Below are 21,525 nucleotides of genomic sequence, written 5' to 3' on the forward strand. Positions count from 1 at the left end.
TCATCCTCTGTCATTGATGAAGTGGTATTTTGGGTAATCGGAATTTCATTTGTATTCCCTCAGTTACCAGTGAGATGAATCTCAAACATTGACGGTTCAGGTGTCTCTTTGTGTGTTGCCTGCTCATATCATTTTGTCCACTTTTCTATGTGGCTGTCCTTTTCTTTATGCATTCTGAATACAAATCCTGTGTTGGGTCCACTTCAAATACCTTCTCAGAAGCTGTTCTTGTCTTCAGTCCTGTCCTTGGTGTCTCTGTTGCTCTTAAAGAATAGCTCAGGCCTGCCTGCCCCTCCTGCTTCATTTATTGGCTATTTATCATGTGCCCGGCACTGTACTAAGTGCTATGCATGCTTTATCTTATTTAATCATCACAGCCACCCTGTGAGGGAGGGCTACTGTTATCCCCAGGTGTGTTGAGGTTGAGAAGCCAGCCCACGTAGTACAGGGAAAGAGACAGCTGGGACCCAAGGCCAGCTCCCCCTTCCTGCAGAGCTGGGCATTTAAGTTCTGTATCACACTCAGAGAATTAGCAAGAGGAAAGATTAGAAAGTGTCGTTACAAACTCTTAGAAGGAAACACACAGGGCAGTTCTCGACCTTGGGTGCACGTCTCCGAGGAGTTTTACAAAGTACTGGTGCTGGGCCCCAACTCAGAAATTCCAGTTGGTCTAGGGTGTGGCCTGGACATGGGGTTTTCTTTTAAATCTCCCCAGTTGATGCTAATATGTAGCTAAGGCCGAGAACCTCTGTTCTATAACTTATATTAGTTTTACTGAGATCTAGGAAGTCTAGAAGGTCTCAGACAAGGACCTGTTTCACTGCACCAGGTCGAGATTTTACATGCTGTTCAAGAAAAAAAATTTAGAAAACATAAAGCAAAAAGAAGAATGAAAGAAAAACCCCAAAGTATTGAGCTCAGGCACTTTGGTTCTGCTGTGAATTCGAGGCATTCCTGTAAAGGGAAGGGTGGGCTCGTTCTGGCCTCATTCTCGGAAACTCAGGGGCTGAATCACTTGCTGTTCTCCTCAAGCCCCAGCTCCTGTGGCCACGACGCCATTCACGGAATTGCTCAATGAAGCCATTTCTGGATTCTCTGAATCAGGCAGTGGATGGATACTCCCACTCTGCCCAACAGGTGTGCCCTCCACTGCCATCCTAGGCCCTGAAAGTGCCTCCCTCTTCCTCCCACCAGCCTGTTTACTCACTGGGGCCCCAGGAATGAGTGAGCAGGTCAGCTGGGAGCTATTGGGAGGCCGTGAGTGGGCAGGAGGCCAGCCTGGAAGGGCCACACTGCACAGGCCCCAGCAGCTCTGCCTGCTGCGGCACCGAGCCCCCCAAGAGCTCAGCACAGACTCCTACCCGCTCATTGGCCTTGAAAGAAGACCCCGCAGGCTGAGGTCCTATCCAGCTCAGGAAGGAAAGCCGAAACCTGGCGCTGACCAGGTGGGAGGTAAGGTGGGTGGAGCCCTCCGGGCAGCCCCTGGGGTTACAGCATCTGCAGAATCTTTGTACGAGCTGGGGCCCAGGTCGGCGCGTGTAGGCCCTGCTCCAGGCCCTCCCACTGGCTTTCTGGTTTTCTCCCAGGGAGAGGGATAAGTTGGGGAAAATATCTGCATACGACAGAACATTGCAATTTTCTTAATATTATACATCTCTTTAAAGTAAAAATTATATCAAAAAGATGCCTAAAATTGACACACAATTTGGACAATTCACAGAAAAAGAAATACAAAAGGCCATTAAACACTGAAAAGATGTTCACTCTCATTCATAACAAAACAAACACAAATTACAACATAGGGAAAAGCACTTTTAGCGCCTAATTGACAAAAAGTTTGACAATTTACCACATTGGTGAGGGTGCAAAACACTCTCATGTTAGAACAAACCATATGAAATCGTCAATATTTGAATTTTTTGGCCCCCAAGAGCGGCAATTTGAATTTACAGTTCAACCTACCGTGTTGTTGGTTGGAGTGTAAATTGGACTGTAATTTGGCAATACTGATCAAAATAAACATCCTAAACATTTCTTAGACAAATTTGTATCATGTTCGAATATCATAAAAGGATAGTAGTTGCATGAATATTCATAATAGGAAAATTTTATATGTCCATCAGCAGGGACAAACATACCACATCACATCCCTCAGTGGAATCTGTGAAGCCACACAAAGAATGAAGAAGCCCTTTCTGGACCATTAGAGAATAATATCAAACTTACTGTTAGTGAAAAAAGCAAGGTGAGAAAGGTGCGTATTGTATGCTTCCATTTATTTGAGGAAAAAAAAAAAGGTGGGGTGGGGCTGGGGTGTGTGAGATAGGGTACATGAATATTTATACATAGAATGTTTCTGGAAAAAACTCAAGTGGTCTCTGGGGAGAGGAACTGAGAGGCCCGAGGGCAAGGCTGGAAGGAAAGTACCCTGTGTATCAGTGCTCTTCTGCATTGTTTGCATTTTGTGCCGTGTGCATGTAGTACCTTCTTTTAGAGCCCTTCTTCCTCCATGACGCAGGCAGGTTTCACCTAAATAATGCTTAGAGCTTGTCACTCATGCCACAGGCTGCTCTCACATGGGGTCTGCTCTCTCCCCCAGGATGCTGAAAGCTGAGTGGGCAACGTGTGAAAGCAACCTTTTCAAATAGGACAGGATTTCACTGTCTAAGGATATAAAATACATTAGGACAGGCCACACCAAGTGCCCTGAAAGAGAGAGATGGTGGCAGAGGTGGACCGGTGGGATGTTTTAGGCATTACCTGTGGCCAAGTTGGCTCCAGCCCCCCAAATCTTTTCTGAAATGTGACCCCAGAACATAGAGAATGTCATACTAACACCTCAAGATCAAACTAATACTTCAACATCAAAACAAGGCCATTAAAAATTTTATTATCAGAAAGATAAAGAGGCCACCACATTTTTATTTATCATTTCTCCTTTACTTTTTTTATTTTTTAACATCTTTATTAGAGTATAATTGCTTTACAATGGTGTGTCAGTTTCTGCTCTATAACAAAGTGAATCAGCTATACATATACATATGTCCCCATATCTCTTCCCTCTTGCATCTCCCTCCCTCCCACCCTCCCTATTCCACCCCTCTAGGTGGTCACAAAGCACCAAGCTGATCTCCCTGTGCTATGCAGCTGCTTCCCACTAGCTATCTATTTTATGTTTGGTAGTGTATACATGTCCATGCCACTCTCTCACTTTGTCCCAGCTTACCCTTCCCCCTCCCCGTATCCTCAAGTCCATTCTCTAGTAGGTCTACATCTTTATTCCCGTCTTGGCCCTAGGTTCTTCTGACCATATTCTTTTTTTTTTTTTTTTTTAGATTCCATATATATGTGTTAGCATATGGTATTTGTTTTTCTCTTTCTGACTTACTTCACTCTGTATGACACTCTCTAGGTCCATCCACCTCACTACAAATAACTCAGTTTCGTTCCTTTTTATGGCTGAGTAATACTGCATTGTATATATGTGCCACATCTTCTTTATCCATTCATCTGTTGATGGACACTTAGGTTGCTTCCATATCCTGGCTATCGTAAATAGAGCTGCAATGAACATTTTGGTACATGACTCTTTTTGAATTATGGTTTTCTCAGGGTATATGCCCAGTAGTGGGATTGCTGGGTCATATGGTAGTTCTATTTTTAGTTTTTTTAAGGACCCTCCATACTGTTCTCCATAGTGGCTGTATCAATTTACATTCCCATTTATTGTTTGTAGATTTTTTGATTATGGCCATTCTGACCAGTGTGAGATGATATCTCACTGTAGTTTTGATTTGCGTTTCTCTAATGATTAATGATGTTGAGCAGTCTTTAATGTGTTTGTTGGCAAGCTGTATATCTTCTTTGGAGAAATGTCTATTTAGGTCTTCTGAGGCCACCACATTTTAAACAAGGGTACAGAGTTTGTAAAACGTCTTCTTGCACCACGTCGCTGCTGCAAAAATTATACCTGTGGAAGAAAACATTTCCAGCATGAGGCTAGTTTGCTGTGGAAGTGTGACCTCAGATGAGTAAACAGCTTTTGGCCAACTCGCTGGGATTCGGACCTCTCTGACTGAAAAGCTTTCTGCTACACCAGGCAGAGTCCAAGTGACTCTCACCCAGCAAATCCACTCAGAGAACCTCCTCCCGTCCTTGGGCTTTTAACGAGCTGAGAGTGAATCAGTGGTCAGACCAAAGATTTTCAAGGTCTAGGGGGTTTGGGGCCTAGCAATGGTGATCTTCTTTTAAGGTGGACCATATTTTAAACACAGTTAGGAGTTTCCATATTTTAAACACAATTAGGTACTCTCCCAACTCCTACCAAGTAAGACTCTGTTCCCTCCGAATGAGAAGAGCTTGGCCCTGTAAGCTAGATCCCAACACATGCCATAGTCTCCAAACAAAACAATTTACATTAATACCTGCACCCCAGCTGAAATTAACTCAGAGATTTCCTACAAGTACTGCACGTGTCTTCCTTATTGCTTAAGGTAAAAGAGTTTCATCTTTGCCTGTTTCTTGAATCTATGCCTTACCACTGAGGCCTTGCTCCTGTCAAGTTGAATTTGGCTTAAGGAAAATGATTGATTTTTCAAAGTAAATTGGATGGATAGATGGAGAGTTGAGATGAATAGTTGGGTAGATGAATGGATGGATGGCTGAACAGCCAGAAGGGTGAGGAGACAGGTCTGGAGAGATGGCTGGATGGATAAGTGGATAGGTAAGTGGGTGAGCAGAAAGGGCTGGATGAATGGATGAGTCGATGAATATGTAGCTGGGTAGGTGGGTGACTGGATGCATGGATGGATTGGTGAATAGATTGATAGCTACATATGGAAAATAAAACTTAGATGGAATAAAAGATACTCACTCAGCCCTGTCTTCACCACTTTGCACTGTAATTCGGGAAGCCCCCAGTTTGGCCTGGAAGAGACTTATCACATTGTTGTTCCAGAGGAACTTGACCTTCTGGACTTCTCCTACATTGAGGTCCACATCAGTGTCATGCATATGACGTGCATCTGGTAGGAGGGATCCTCTGAAAACATAGGCAGAAAATGTTGTATCAGCCGGATATATAAATACACAGGATGACGGCAATTTAGTTTCTCTTCAAACAATGGCTGCTGTTTCTGGTTTTCTGCAAATAGGTTGTATGACTTCATGCACATCCAGGGGCTACTAAAACACAAATGTATTTGTGAAGAACAGACCTTTAAAAAACACTGGACTCTAGATTTCCACTGTCTTAGTTTGTCCCTAGAGGGAAGTTAAATATTTGGGGTGGCATATTAACCCTATTAGTTCACTGCAGGACTATATCAATGCAACGTCTTATGTTCAAAGATGCCTGTGGGTCAGCCGAGGTCATTTGTTAGTCCCTCATATGTAGCACAGGAAGTTGTCAAAGAACTTTAACTTAACACGAAAATTATTATGTAAAAGTTCGTGCAAAAAAACAGAATCTATTTTTACAGCACGGTTATGCATTCATCCAACACACATTTGCCAAGTACCTCATATGTCCAACAAAAGAAGGTGCTGAGGCTACCACAGCAACGAGAAGCTGGCCTCAGGCTTCCTGTGTGTGTGTGTTGCCGGGAAGGGAGTTGCCATACAAACGTGCCTGGCCTAAGGAGAATTTGATATTCATAAAACCTAAGTCAGGAAGCAACGACTGACAATCCAAAAGGAGTTAGCATTTGTCTCATTTTCAATAGCCAGTTCCTCCTCTGGGCCTCACTCCTCTCGTGTGTAAAATGGGGTGATTGAACCAGATGCTAAGCCTTCCTTCCAGCTTTGACATTCCAGGATTCAATGGTTCTGTATAATAGAGGGCTAGATTTATAAAGCAGTTTATACCCAATCTTGTATGAAGAATCTATTATGGAAAGTATGGTCACTTCACTTTACTATCAAACTTACTTGAAAATTTCATATTGTTTTGAGTTTCCATTACTTCCATACAAAGCAATCTTGATGTGCCCACTCACTTTCTTTTTTCCAGCCAGTGTGACAGATACCCTATATCTCCAACCTGTTGAAAGAAATACAATCATTCGATTAACTCCTCCTGTTGAAAAGAATGACCCCGTGGACGCAGTCTTGTTCCAAGCTCTAAGTCCCCCGTGGATGAGAGGTAAGGGTGAATGTGAGTAATGATTTCCTTAAGTGAGGTTTGGGGTCCCGGGATTCAGATTCTAGGTGGGGGTGAGGGACTCAAGAGGAAGTAAATCTTACACTTCAGCGCAATCTCTTGTTGATACAGCAATGTGTGTGCCCTGATGGATGCAGGGCAGCCGGTTACTGCACCTGTGTACCCTGGGTACACATCACTGGCCATCCCCAGAAAGGCCACAGGGAGAGGGAGATGCTTGTGGCTCTAATGTTTGGATAAATCACCTACTGCTCTTTTAGTTTATTGCTATTTTCACATGCAACGGACATATTCTCAATAGAAAAACAACCCAGGTAAATTATAAAAAGAAACAACCTTCATCAGCACCCCATCTACCTGCCCTGTATCCCAGGTCCTTCCCTGATGTCACCACTTTGGTCTCTATACTTAATCAAATCCAGTGGTTCCCAATCAGGGGGAGATTTTGCCTCCCTGGGGACATTTGGCAATGTCTGGAGGCTTCTTTGGTTGTCACACTGGGGGTGAGGTGGGGTGGGTGTGGAGAGCTACTGGCATCTAGTGGGTAGAGACCAAGGATCTGTTAAACAAACTGCAATGCACAGGACAGACGCCTACAACGAATTATCCAGCCCCAAATGTCAGTAGTGTGAGGTTGAGATATGCTGATCTAGAGCTTTCTCTTTCTCTCACACATATATGTATATAAAAGAATATAGGCTTCTTTTCCCTTCTTTAAATAGTATGTGCTGCTATTCTCTATTCTCTCCACCCATCCCCACCCCAGAATGATTCCCTTTCTCTTTCCTGCCCTGTGTTCCAGAATGTTTGCCTCCCACCCCAGGATCCTTGCTGCTGGCTTTTAGCCGGGTTTAGCTAATAAGAGGTGTATGCAGGAGGTCAGAAGGCAGGAGGAGAGAGGTGCAGGTGTCATCTCCCTGGCTCCCCCCTTGATCCAGAACCATGAGTCTGGCAGAAACACCCTCCTTCCCTGCATTCTGAGAGCTGCACAGTCACCAGATTCTGGGGGCCTCAGCATCCCTTGCTTTTTTTTTTTTTTTTTTTTCTTGTTACAAAGAAAAATATTTTATTATAAAATTTTGGAAAATATGAATATAGGTAAGTAAAAATTTAACATGAAAATTTTGCTTGTTCCTTTAACCCTGCCCACACCTCTAACTGGAGGCCCTTCAGTAAAATCTCTCCATTTGAGCCACTTGGATGAGTTCTGTCTCCTGTTGGGACCCTGACTGATACATGACATGTTGCAGGCTGTTTTGTCACTTGCCTTTTCACTAAATATGCCTTAGAGATCTCTCCTCAGCATATAGAGCTATCTCCTTCTTTTTAGCGGTTCTGTACAGTATTTGGTGGTTTACCACTTGGTGGGTATCCAGGTTTCTCTCTCCAATCTTCTGGTATTAAAAACAGTGTTGCAGTGAACACCCTTGAGCACTTTCTCATGCAAGTAATTTTCCTAAGGTACGCTCTGAGAAGTGGAATGACTGGGTTAAAGGAATATACATATAAGACTTTATAGAGAGTGCCAAACCATGATCTTTCATGATAAATATTGTGACGATTATGTGAAATACTGTATATGAAAAGAGTTTTGTGAAGTGCTATATAATTTTTTTTTTTTAATGTAAAAATCCCTTGAAAACTAATTGCTCTTCTATTTGGCTACCATGTGATATTATTTATAACAAAAGAATCTTGATCATTTCACTATCTTGTACTTTTTTAATGAGAAGCTGGGCAAAACAACAACAGAAATGCAGCGTGCTTGTGTGTGTGCAGGGGGACTGGTAGGGGAGGTATTTAGCTAGGAGACTTCTTGACTTACAGTGGCTTTGCCCCACCTTGCCCTCTTCTGTTAATGGATCCATCCTTCCTGCCCCTGGGGTGGGTGGACATGTGACCCAGCCTGGGCCAATCACTGTACTTTATTCCATTGATCAGGATTTTTGGTTAAAGGGTGAACTTGAGATCCAAGACAAATGCCATTCTACTGTCTTTCCATTATAGCTTAAACTGGTTGGAGTTGAGTTTCTGTCAATTGCTACCAAGGGTCCTAATAAGGCTGATACTCTAAAATTATTTGCAAGAATTTTTAAATGAGTAAAATGGAAACTTACGAGTAAAGTTACCACTGCTTCCTGTGTTCAGGAAAAAGGTTTGTCCCACAGCCCTGGTTTTCCCCTGAAATTGGTCAGCATAGTGCCCCATTTTGGGGCATCCTTCAGCAGGACAAGGGAAACAGCCGCCCTAGTGAAAGAAAACAGTCTGTCTGTGAGTCGTAGGCCTTTGACTCACCCATTTTCCTTTCCATCCTCCTATCTATCCATCCATCCATCCATCCCTCATCCATCTTCTCATCTACCTAGTCTTCCTTCCATCCATGTATCCATTCGACCCCTTCTCCCCATCCACTGATCCAGGCATGCATGCTTCCATCTACCCGTGCATCCTTGCACACATTGGGAATTTTCCAGAATGAAAAGTTGGGGATCTAGGGAAGGCCCAGCACAGTTCAAGTCTGTGCTGTCCCCCTCCTGCCCATCCTATTCCTGGGACGAAGGCTCTGTGAGCCTCAGCATTTCTAGCGCCTCCTTTCATTAGCCGTGGAGTTACATCTCTGCTCTGTTCCAAGCCAAAGGGACAAAACCACCATCACCACCAACTTCCCTGGGCCCCTGTTGTGACCTACCTCCTGAAACTCATTGTAGGATGCACAAGGGTAGCCTAGGAAGCCATCGGGGCTGAGGATACTGCTTGAGTAATACTTGTAGCTTCTTAGGTGATTGCAAGCCACAAAGTCTCGGGTTCCTGAGAAGGCAAAGGCCAAGGGCGCTCACAAGAGGCATTAAACTTTTGAAGCCCGAACCATTTTGTCCCAGAGAGGAATCACCTCCGCATTTCACAGGTGGGTGTTGGTGCTCCTGAACACCTTGGTCACAATTCAAAATTTCTGTCATTGACCTTGACATACTTTGGGGCAAGTAGAAAAGTTGGGGGCTTGTTTAGTAGTGGTGGTTGGCTGGAGTCGCTTTCCTCTCCCCGGCACTGTCCATTTTCTGGGGTGGTCCCCCTCGGGGCTAGGCAAGTGTTAGGGAGTGAGAAGGTCTAACAAGCACCTCTGTCTAATCCTCGGGGGCCAGGCATGTAACGTAAATGAATAACGAAGGCTTGGGGGAGTGGGGGGCGTTGGTTAGAGATATATCATACTTCACCTTTCGCGTGAACCAAGCTTTTCTCAGGCTGAGAAATTCTTCCGTCTTACTCCTCCAGGCATGAGGTAAAAGCAATGGAGAGCAAGGTCACCATGGCCTCTGGCTACTCTTTCACTGAATTTTATTTACCGTCTTTCTCTTTAAACCAAAGTCCTCTTGTTTGGAAAATTGATTTTTCCTGTCTCCAGCTACTAGGTACAAACTTCCCATGGAGTGATCCGCAGTGACCCTGGCATACCTGGGGACCACTGCTGGGGGTTCTGCTGGGCTTCATCCGCCACCCGTGGGGAAAGGAACGTTGCCCTTTGTGCTTGGGGGATTAGCTCTCCACAGCCCCCTAGTCCCGCGCGCCCCACACCAACACTCATTACCAGACAATAGGACCTGTTTCGAACTTAACTGTCTCTTTCATCCAAAATTGCTGCCCAGGGATTCCATGTTAGGGAAGCAAGCGGATGTAATTGTTCCTCAGCAGCCAGGGTGACTCGGCACACACACAACAGAAGCACGTTCCAGCGACCGGTCACCTCTCTAATTAAACCTGGGCTCCTTCCTATTATGTGTGCCCTGCTCGTCCCATCTGAGAGGAGGCAGCCCTCATTGTGACTCTGGTGTTCTTTCAGAAAGCAGATCAGCCAAGGAGCCCTCCCTCGGGTTACCTGGTGCTGAGCAGAGAGGAGGTGAAAAGCTCCACCGACTGTCGGTGGATGTTGGCTATTGTTTTATCGACTCTGCTTTTTCACATGAAGCACATGCAAGATTAAAATGCCACGGAAGGCCGCTCAGCTCAAGGTAACAAGCTGGACACAGAGCTTGCTTTGCGCCAGGCCCTGCGCACGGTCCTGAGGAGTCCGGGTGGCCCAGGCCACAGCCCCTGGTCTCGGGGAACTCCCCACTCAGAAAAAATAAAGACTAAAATGAGACGATCACAGACTCAAAGCCTCCACTTTTAAGGAGGAGAGTGAAGCCCGTTCTCAGGGGAGGGGCGACAGGAATAGCCCCAGGCCAGAACAAGGGATGGCTAATGGAGATGGTACTTCAGGTCACCTAATATTAGGGGTACTGAGCCTGCTCTCTCAGATAAATGGAGACACGTACAAGGCTCGTCCCCCAGACCCCCAGGCCTCCGCCTCCATGCACGTGCCCCTCAAACCCCCAGGGCACGTCCGTCCTCCCCCTTCCCCCCATCGTCTCCTTACCAGCTCAGTCCCTTTCCATCCCTAACACCTGACAGTAGCACATGGCAAGAAAGTCAAAGCCCTCCAAATCTTTGCTTATGCTCTGCAGATCTTCAAGGAGCCTGCACTGAAGGAAGGACGGGGGCCAAAGGCAAAGCTGGGGCCTAACTGATGTGCCAGTGCAGCCCACGTCCCAGCATCCTGATAAGGGGGAGAAGGCGCAGGCTGGGCATGGGTTCGGGCTTTGCAGACAGAAATTGGGCTTAAACATAAGGTGGCCTTGGGCAAGTTTTATCACCTTTCTGACCCCATTTCCTCGTCTGTAAAATGGGGCTAACCAGAGTAACTACCTCGTGCCACTGCTGTGAAAATGCCCGGCACAGACCACACCACCTGCCTTCTCCCCAAGTGGAGCAGCTGCTGTCTTGCTTCTCTCGTTTACATACCTTCCCATATTGCATTTATATCAATGATGGTTGACAGGGCACTTTTCTGACATCCAGGCATTTCCTTTCCTCCATTTGGGTAGAAATCCAGGTGGCCCACCTTTTGGCTCATTCCAAAACCTGAAACATTGGCAGCAGAAGTGAGCGGGAGGGAAGTGGTCCCAGGGTCAGGTGGTGGCCACAAAGAGCGTTCAGCTCCTTCCAATGGGAGCAAGAGCCTTCCTGGCAACTTCTCCCCACAGTGTAGCCACCCTGTCTCTGGCTCTGCGAAAGTTCTCAGATGAGCACTTGGCGAGACAAGAAAGGAGGAGAGAGCAGAGGACGTGAGATGAGGGGGGAGGTAGGCTCTGGGTGAGCGGGCACACATGTATGTGTGTCTATCTGTCTGTCTTGGGGAGGCCCTGAATAACAACGATACCATCATCAGTGTCCTGATACCATTATGCACCAGAAGACACATGGCAGGGCTGGTGCACTTTTTATTACTTTATTCACTTTACAGTTTTGGTTTCTACATTATAGTGTTACACTGAGACCCCATAAACTTTGTTGTTATATTGAGAACCACAGCATAATGGCTAGGTGGTTTGGATTTTGAAGCACACAGACCTGTGATCACATCCTGGTTCTTCTTACATATCTGTGATCTTGGGCAATTACTTGACCTTGTCGAGCCTCAGTTTCCTCAGCTATGAAGTGGTCATAACAATACCCACTTTTCAGGGTTGTTAACAACGATTAATGAGCAAATGTATACGAAATGTTCAGTGCAGCACGTGGTAAACATTCCGTAAGTGATAGGATCATCAAAAACATACCCTTTATTGGCACATTTCATGAGTGGTTATACAAGAAAATATTGAAAAAAGAATGTTAATTTTAGAAGAATTAAATTAAGGGCTATATTTAATCTCCAACAAAACAAACTGTAAGCAAAGCTTTGACAAAAGAAGAAAAAAAAATGCAAAGATTACCTTTGCATTTTGCAGGTACAGGTCAAACATCAATAATAAATACCACTCTGGATATTGACAGACGAGGGAAGGATGCAGAGTTTGGAGACTGAGTGAGCCTTCCATAGGTTATAGAAGTCTTCTGTCCTACCTGGGGCCTCAGGCTGATATCACTGGCACTGAACTGGCTGTTTGTTTGTGGCTGACACCCATTTTGACCGGTTGGTGCCCAAACACCCATTTTGACGGGTTGGTTAACCATTTTGAATGCCGCCCTGTGGTATGTGTGTGCACGTGGGGGAGGGTGGCAGGGGGCACATGCCTGCACTGCTCTCATCAGTTACAGCCTGGCTCCTGAGAGGTGGGGTGAGGCGCTTACCCAGGAAAGGTATCATGGGAGCAGAATCCGTGTGAATCACATCCACAAACATGGCATCGGACGGGTCCAGCCGAACCTCCTCTGGCGTGCCCTGGAAGCCTGGCTGTGCCGGGTCCAGCCCTAAGAAGGGGGAGGTGGGCAGGGAGGCTGCACTCTAAGACCACCCAGGATCTAAACCCTGTGCACACAAAATCCATGGGGATTCCCGGGCAAAGGACCCCACGCCCCAGCAGTCATCGTTTGGAGAATTGAGTCTGTAGCTCCTGGTCTGCTTGGGAGACAGGCTGGGACAGAAAGGCTGCCAGTGGGGTCGTTGCCTGTCATAGAACATCCAGAAATCCCCACTGCCTGGCGTCACGGGAGGTCGGGATAGTGCCCTTGCTCCCCTCGTCTCCCTTTTCCTTTTTTCCCTCACACACGTTCTGTTTGGCCGCTGCCCTCCAAGACTGAGCTCCCGGGCCTGGCCCAGCCCCTCCACAGTCTCCGAGCCCTGCACGGTCCATTCCCCCGCGTCTTCGGTCATGGCCTCCAGCCTGCCACTCACTTCCCCACATTCTCCCCTAATGTGACTCTCTCCCCTCCAAGACCCCCTCAAATACCACCTCTTCATGGAAAATGTAGCCTCTCCTTTCTTGGCTCATTCCCTCCTCATTGCATAGGATTCTTTTGCATTAGTTAATTCTGCTTTGGCTTTTATTTGCCTACTTAGTCGTCTGCCTCCTGCACTAGACTGTGGATTTCCTGAGGCGGGGGCCCTGCCCAGTTCGGCTTCAAAGAGAAGCAGAAAGTGGAAGGAGCAGGGCAGTCAGGACTCGGTGACCTACATCTAGTGCTGGCTCTGCTCAAGGCCACGTGCCTGTCCTCCTTGAACTTGGAAAGTAGGAATAGCAACAGTAACTCCCCTGGCAGGGTTACTGTGAAAATCCCATGAAAAGATCTAAGAGAAAGGACATTGCAAACTGAAAAATTCTGGGTAAACATGAACTATTGACCCTTTATCCTTCACCCGAAGCCTAGCCTGGTGCCCAGAGCAACAGACGCATTCATTAAACGTTGACTTGAACAGTTTGCCTGTTACATACTGATGTGGCACACCAGATGGTTGTCTCTGTCTATGTCTGTGTGTTCATTCTGCCTAGTGTTTCCTTCCTCCCTTCCTTCCTCCACTCATTCTTTACTGAGCACCTCCTACGGCAGGTCTCAGCTAGTCACTTTCATTTTCTGCCTGTCCTGGCACAGCGAAGACATTCAGTAAATATTTGTGGAACTGATGAATTGATTTTTTTCAAAAATCAGCTCACTTTTTAAAGAGCTTTGCCATACTCTAGCAATAATAACCCTGAAGTCATGAGTTTAATGTGTTAGTTATATTTTTCTTTTTTTATCAATGTATTTTTGCTTACAATCGTGTATTTTCTAGTACACATGAAAATATACGAACAATTATTTTTTAAGTCCCCTGCACCACCTAAAACCAGTTCCAGGAGGACCAGAAGGGGCGCCCTTGGCCCTGGGAAGTGCGCGGGTCTCGCCTTCCACCGCCTGCTCCCCTGGCTGGGCCGGCGTCCGCCCCCAGCCCCGGCCCGGCGCCCCTACCTGTGATCCTGCCCACGCGGCCCCCCAGCCTCCTGCCCGCCTCAGCGGCCGTGTGCGCGCCCAGGCTGTGGCCGATGAGGTGCACGTTCTCGGGGTCATAGCCCAGCTGGGTCTGCGGAGGGAAAGAGCGTCAGGTCCCAGAGCACCGGGTGGGGACGCGCCGGCCCTCGGGGAGCGGGGAGCGGGGCAGGACCCAGGCTGGAAACTCGGGAGGAACGATCCCCGGCTCCAGGCCGCCGCCTAGGACAGCGCGACCCGGCCCCCAGCTGGCCACAGTCTGCAGGTCCTGGGGTCCGGCTGGCGCGCAGGGTAAGTAAGGGTGCTGACCAGCGGCCAGCGAGTCATCTGCAGGCCGCCTTGGCCGGGACTGGCAGTGCTCTGCCGGGTCCGACACGCAGCCCACCGCGGACCTCCCTCCCCTCGTCCCCGGCAGGGGCTGGGCCAGTCCAGAACGTGGTGATGGGCCCGGCTCTGGGGTTCTCCAGACTCGACCTTCCCTGAGAGCCAAGACTCATCTGGGCTGAGAACTTCAGGGCAGCCCAGCCTGCTCTACAATTCCCAGAACAGCCTGCAAGGAAGGCTTATTTCAAAAGGGGAAACTGAGGCTTGAAGAGGTTAGTCTGCCTCAGGCCCCACAGCTAGGGATCTTCAGGACATCCCCAGAGGGAGGAAGTTTGCAGCTTCATGTAGCAAAGGCCCTTCTTGGGCTCCCGGCTTTCAGGCTCTGCCTCTACCCATGGGTCCCCAGGCTGCCCCTGGGTGCCACGGGGTGCTGGCCTGCCCCTCTCCCTGCCCCCGACCCACAGGATGTGGCCCAGGCAGGGGTTTACCGAAAGCCCTTGTATTAAGAAAGCGATCTCGGCTCCCACGACCCACGTGTTGTGGACGGCTTGGGTGTATCTCGTCCGGGCCCCGCGCTTCCAGTCAACACACACGCAGTTCACCTTCTACACTTTAATCATTTTCTGGGAAAGACAAACATGAGGGAGAAACCAGTTTATTAACAGCCAGGGGTGGCACACTCCAGAGATAGGAATTTACAACCTTCAAGCCTCTAGCTTGTGTCAGAGCTTTAATATTCCTCACACTCGTCCTGATCCGCACCACAGTGCTGTGAACTGGGTATAGTTACTCCCACTTAGCAGATGTGGAAACTGAGGCCCGGAACAGACTGACTTGTCTGAGGTTTTACAGATGGTCATTGACACAACCAGGTCAGAAAGATAACTTACGAGGTCAGGGGTTAGCAAAATACTACCTGAGTGCCAAATCCACTCGGGTAGTAGTTTGCTAACTGCTTTTATGAAGTTTTATTGCAAGCGGCCACACCCATTTGTTTACATATTGTTCATCTCTGCCTCATAGCTACAACAGAATCCATATGAGCTGAAACCATATGACCCACAAATGCTACAATATTTATCACCTGCTCTTCTACAGGAAAGTTTGCAGACCCTTATACGAGATAGTTGAAGCCACAGAGAGGCTGCTTTTATGTTCCCCAAAATGCTTTGATGGGAGATATAAAGTATTGAGGGACAAGTTTAATAAGATGAAATTTAGACCGAGGTAGGAGACAACTCTCCCGGATACATGCATCTTTTGTATCATGCAGTGTGACCCGAGCACAGATACTGGTCCCTTGGGGGGGGTGGGGGGAAGAAAGATCAGAAAGGGCTACACTATATCCTTTGTTCATTTGGGGAGGTCCTGGACTGCATTTTGAAGTTGGGAGTGGTTGGCTGGGGGTCAAGGCATCATGGTGGACCACATACCCTCGGCTCTCCAATTTCCAGGTCCGCATAGCCTCCCTCTGGAACTCAGGAGGCACGTGGGAAACCCCAGACCAAGAGGAACAAAGAGCGCTCGGGCAGAAGCTGCTCAAGGTCTTATCCCAGTGCAGCTTAAGCCTCTAAGAGCCGTGCCATGGGCACCTCCTACAGGCTAAAGCTGTAGACACACGGGATTGTGGTGTCTTGTGGACAGAAGACCTCATTTCGCATTCCACCTCTGGATTCAACTTTGGGCGAGTACTGAACTTTTCTTTGCCTTAATTTCTTCATCTATAAAATGAGAACCATACTGTGCCTGCCTCACAGCGTGGCTGAGAGGGTTAAACGGGACAAGGACTGTGGAATGATTAGCGCAATGCCAGACTCACAGTAAGTGCTCAGGAAATGGATGGTATGAGTAATAATTCATTACTAATATTCATGATCACTATAGAGCTGCACTGTCCAATACTGTGGCCACGAGCCACATGTGGCTCTTTACAATTAATTAAAATGAAATAAAATTTTAAATTCAGTTCTTTGGTCACGCTAGCCACAAGTCAAGTGCTCAGTAAGCACAGGTGGCCAGTGGCTCCTGATTCGGGTAGTGCAGATATAGAACACTTCCATCGTCACAGAAAATGCTATTGGAGAGTAGTGTTGCGGGGGGTAAAGTATTTTTTATGTCATACAAGGGTTTTATATAAACCATCAGAGACAAACGCCAGGTAATTTGCTGTTGTCTCCACCTCTGGGACTTTCTGATTGGACTCTGGATCTTTTCAGCCTCATAAGGAGATGTTTGGCTAGAGGTTCGTGGGTTGGGAGACCTTGACATTGGGTGCCCATGAGAACCCGAGTTTTCCTCAGCGGTTTTAGGATGGACCCATCTCTCCTGGGAGGTTATCCTTTCCCAGCTTCAGGGGATGCAGCGTTTGACTCCGTGTGCTGGGCGCTGCTCTCACCAGGTGAGGAGGGTGAGTGCCTACCTTGCACAGGTCAATTATCCAGTTCTCCTCCCCCTTGTCTAGGAAGCCGTGGATGATGAAACGTGTCTTGCGGTCCAGTTGGAAGTTGGAAGCCTCGATGGTGGCTAGGTCAGTGACATTGATCCTCTGGTTAAATTAGAAAAGATGAACTTGAATGTTGGCCTTTCCAAGCCACGTACCCATTAGAGCCCGTTCCCGTAAGACCAAGGTGACAGATTCAACTCCCGAGACGTTGGGTGAGGCTAGAACAGGAGTTCCTGACTTAGGGTTGGAGGACAGAACTCAGAACGTCCAAGTTTAGTGATTTTTCTATACTGAAATATAGCGTTTTTGTTAATTGTGAAATTGAGCAACAAACATAGTAGACTTAGCAATACTCTGTCACCAATAGAGGTGGCAGATATTTTCATTTTATATTACAGTTGTTACAGATATTTAAAAATATCATTTGTACTCATTACTATTTAAAATTACAGAAGTTATTAGACCAACCCCTAGGCCTTGTTATTTAGTGAGATAATAAAGCAGCACACATATTACTACAACCCATATTTATCTTTTTAAATGTACTGATAACTGTTTTCCAATATAATTAGTGTCCTTTGTAATCCAATGTTTTTTATTTTATGCATTTAAAGCCCTTCCTGCTCCACTGAGGTGCATCTCCCCTCATGCCTGATGCTCCTGGCCCAGGGGTTCCTCAGCTTTTCTGTGCCAGGACCTCTTTGGCCATCTGGGGAAGTCTATGAGACCCTTCTCAGGATTTTTTTTTTTTGCATAAAATATATTTTATTTAAAAAAATTATCTTTTTAAATGGGGACTCTGGGTGTATAGTTTGTCACCTAGAATCCCACAGTAGGTGACCTCGGGGACCTATAGACAGGCACCCTGCTCTCTCAAACTTGGTTTGGGGTCAGAGCTGTGAGCTACTTGAGTTCTGAGCAAGTTCTTCCTGTTCACTTCTGAGCACCTGGAGGAAGCCTGCTGGCCTCCACCTGGCAGGACTTCTGGGAACTGAAGATTGCTCCAAGGGTCCCCAAATTTCTCCTTTGTCGTTAAATGTCCCCTGTTCCCCTTCTAGCTCCTGAGGAAGGATTTACATCCCCCGATCCCTACCCTCTGAGGGGCTACGGTCCCTCCACTGCCTGGTTCGGAAAGAAGACAGACCCTCTCAGGGATACATAGGTCTGGGTTTCTCCATAAGAGCTGCTTACACCCCCTTCCTCCCCAAACAGGGTTCTAATCCCGGGAAGCCCTGCAGTTCTGTGCACAAGTGTGTTAATGTGTCAGTTTCCGGGTTGGGCGTCCATAGATTTCATCAGATACTCGAAGGGATTTATGATCACGAGAGCTAAGATGGCTCTAAGTCTAACACTGGTGAGGGAGCATCATGAGAAAAGTTCCAAGGCAGTGAATTATTCCTCAGACAACCATGTGAAGGCTCCAGTGTGGGCGCCCAAATCCCCCACCATGCGGTCATTCTATGCCCCTCTTACTTGGTAGTTATTTGGATTCTCATTTGTATACAGAAGAAAGTGGGCGTCAATGTCCTTGGGAGACCAGGGAAATAACTTTAAAGGCCGCTGAAGGATCCTGGTCCATGGTTTTTCATCGGAAAAGCAGCCAAAAGGTTTATAGCAGATCTCCTTTCCTGGGGCAGGAAGAGGAACAAACAGGACACTTGTGAGGTTCTTAGAAGGAGCAATGTCATCTCAGCTACTCGGGAGGACTCTTCAGGGTACAGCTCAGAGCTGGCGAAGGCCAATGCTCATCTTTATCTTTGCTGTCAGTGTTCCTCAGACTTCTGTGGTGATAAGTACCACCTGGGGGCTGAGGGTGAATGAGCATATAGACACTCCCAGGCCCCTCCCTCAGAGATTCTGATTCAGAGGGTCTGGGGTGGGGCCCGAGAAACAGCATATTTAATAAGTGCCCCTCTTCATCAGGCAAGTTGGGGAATCACTGAGAATTCCTGGGAACCTTCAGCCTTAAAACTACCTCTTGCAGGAAACTCCCAGATGGCCCTTTACACCCACTCATCAACCATCAGGTATTTATCAAGTGTCTACGAATGTCGTAGCACAGAGATGCTACTCGATGAGTCTTGAGGTCTCTCTTACATCCAGCACAGGCCGTGCACACAGTAGGCATTCCTGGGCATCTGTCCAGTCCACATGTCTTCCTGTCATCCTTCTATGCACCTTTGATTTTTCCAAATTATTCTCTGCCATTTCAGATTTCCCTGTTGTTCTTTGAAAAGGTAAATGTCTTAAGAACAGGGAGAATTTATTTTTGCATCATACTATGTATAGTAGGGGCTCAGTACATGCAATTGATGACTTAAATAACCCCATCTAAATCTGAGGGTCCTTTCTCTAGTCCATGACATATTTTCACAATTATGTCACCCCCAGTATAACCAGGGGTGACATAATTTCAAATCCAGAGGATTACAATGGATTTTCCCTCTTAGGCTTCCTCAACTGATGGAGCCAAATATTGGTCATTCATTCAAGAACTGGTGATAGTTAATACTTGTTGTTTACTATGTGCCAGATACCACACTAGTGTTTTACCAGTATTGGCCTGTTTAGCCTCCAAACAGCCCATGAGGAAGGAATGAATATTACCTCTATTTGACAGAAGAAGAGCCCAAGGCACAGAGACGAAAAGTCAGCTACCCAAGGTCACAGCTGGTGGTGGAGCCACGATTTGAACCTGAGAAGCTTAACTGGGAATAAAAGTAGGAACTGGGGAGCCATAGAGACAAATCAGATCGAAACCCGGCCCTGAAAGAGAGGAAATCTAACTGGGAAGAAACAATGACAGCGTTGAGTTCATTCTGGGAAGAGGGAACAGTCCCACAGGAAAGGCCACAGGAGGCTAAAGCAACCTTGGCTTCAGATGGTAAGCGCAGGGGCTTCGATGCCAGGTTAAGACGCCTGGGCGTTAGGTGGGTAGTGGGGAAGTGCTGGGGTGCTGAGCCGGTGAGTGGGGCGGGAGCCAAGTGTAAGTGGCTCAGAGGCGGGGGAGCCTGGGGGCAGGGCTGTGGGCCTGGAGAGCGGAGAGGCGTTCTGACCTGATGGCAGAGGAGGTTAAGGAAGAGGTGGGGAGATGGGGCTAGGGGGTGGTGTCCAAGCCTGGTGTGGGACAAGTGAGTCTGAGGCAGGGTGGGAGGCCCTGGTGGAGCTGCCTGGAGCTTGGGAGGACTGGGGCTGTGCTGGTGGAGACCGGACAAGGGGGCAGTCCTGAGGAACAGAAGGATGAGGAGGGCACCTGGAGTGACCTTTGGGAATGCCCATGTCTGGGGCAGGAGGAAGCAGCAGATCAGCGAAGGAGACCAAGAGGGGTTGGAAAGGCCTGTGGAGCAGCCAGACCCCACCTGGGCTCTCCTGTGAGGGGCCGGGTCTAGCTGCAAGGCCGGGATGGAATTCCAGAAAGGCAAGAGGGGGCTGGGGACAAGCCGAGGAGACAAGGGGGAAGCGTCTGGATGCAGAAGAAAGCCCTCGCAGGGACTGGAGGAGACCGTGCCTGCTCTTGGGGAGACTGTGCTCAGCAGGGTTTGGGGGCCCGAGCCAGGCAGTGAGGGGTTCTGACTGATGGGAGAGGAGGTGAGAAGACCCCGCAGCATGGGAAAGAGAGCACCTGTGAGGTACACCTGCGAGGTACACTTGTGAGGAGGTGGGGGGATGGGAATAAGCAGATTCAGGCTCAAGAGGGCTTTGGTAACAAGGGAGGTTTCAGGACAAGTAGAACGTGGGTGTCTGCATATCCTCTGGGCAGGAGGCCGGGCAGGACAGGAGTTCACAGGGGGACACGTCCACAAGATTTTAGTCTGCAGACGTGCACTTGTCCATGCCCAGGGCCTGAGGGTATTGGGGGCCTGACAAGCACGTCCCACTCTCCACCTGGCCCAGCTGCCTGCCACCTCCACCGCCTGCTCCAGCCACTGGAGCCTTTGCAGGAGGACGGGAACCAAGCTGGACAATGCTGGGATCATCCTTGTTGAGCACGGTGCCCTGCCTTTACCCCAGAGTCATCACTCCCCGACTGGTAGCGATTGCTGTTTCGTGCAATAATGATAATGCTATTAATTAGGAAGATGATGCCTCCGTCCTTCTCACCCAAAGGCCAGCCCAGGCACGGTCACCAAAGGGATGGTGACAGCATCCTCACCTCTGACTGTGGCCAGCAGGAGAAGGCCGATGGTCCAAGAGGGCAGCATCTTCGAGGATAAAGACAGAGACACGCACGGACACCAGATGCACAGGCACGAGGCTGGAGGACAGGGCAGGCAGCCTTCAGCACACACGGGGCCCTCCCTCGAGGTGGGGACCCTGAGGCTGAGGGCTCCCTGCACACAGGGAGTTGGGCAGCGCCTCTCTCGGACCCTGGACTCAGGGTCTTCCCACTGCTGTGCTCCCCTGTTCCGGGCCACGTCCCCCTGGCAGCCCTACCCCTACCCGGCTCCCTGCCCGCGTGGGGCTGTGACTTACTGTGTGGCCCCAGAGCTTCCACCCGTAGCCCAGCAGTTGGCCATGGCCTTTTATAACCAGACTTTATCCTTTGGATTCCTCAGAAAAGGATGGGGGTGGGGGATAGATAGGGCTCTGTACAAGCCAGATTTGAACCTAGGTTATCATAAATACATAAAGCCAGCTCAGATGGGGAGCAGGACTGTTTATGAGATTTGAAGAAAGGGAAACTGACTTTATGGGATGGCAAAGGGCTCTGTTAATCTGAATTTGCAGGTACAGTTGCCAAAAGATAGTGTTCCCCAAGTGATAACAGGGAAACTCCAAGCTGTAGTGCCACCCACTCAAATCCTCTTGGAAACAG

At 48.1% G+C, this 21,525-nt stretch overlaps 1 protein-coding gene across 1 annotated transcript; it reads right to left on the reverse strand.

The window, feature by feature from the left end:
* Positions 1-453: 453 nt before the first annotated feature.
* Positions 454-20,911, reverse strand: LOC309642920 (pancreatic lipase-related protein 2-like; the record flags this gene model as incomplete). The annotated part of the gene is given in 14 exon segments (XM_082424983.1): positions 454-477; positions 822-3,970; positions 4,874-5,041; positions 5,929-6,040; positions 8,278-8,407; positions 8,850-8,968; positions 10,997-11,116; positions 12,329-12,448; positions 13,925-14,036; positions 14,755-14,871; positions 14,875-14,889; positions 16,686-16,811; positions 18,183-18,397; positions 20,863-20,911. Coding segments are annotated over 13 exon segments (1,497 nt in total). The 3' UTR covers positions 454-477; positions 822-3,876.
* Between the last annotated feature and the right edge of the window lie 614 nt (positions 20,912-21,525).

The sequence above is a fragment of the Balaenoptera physalus genome (assembly GCF_965194825.1).
Source record: "Balaenoptera physalus genome assembly, chromosome: 14".
In the NCBI taxonomy this organism is placed as follows: Eukaryota; Metazoa; Chordata; class Mammalia; order Artiodactyla; family Balaenopteridae; genus Balaenoptera; species Balaenoptera physalus.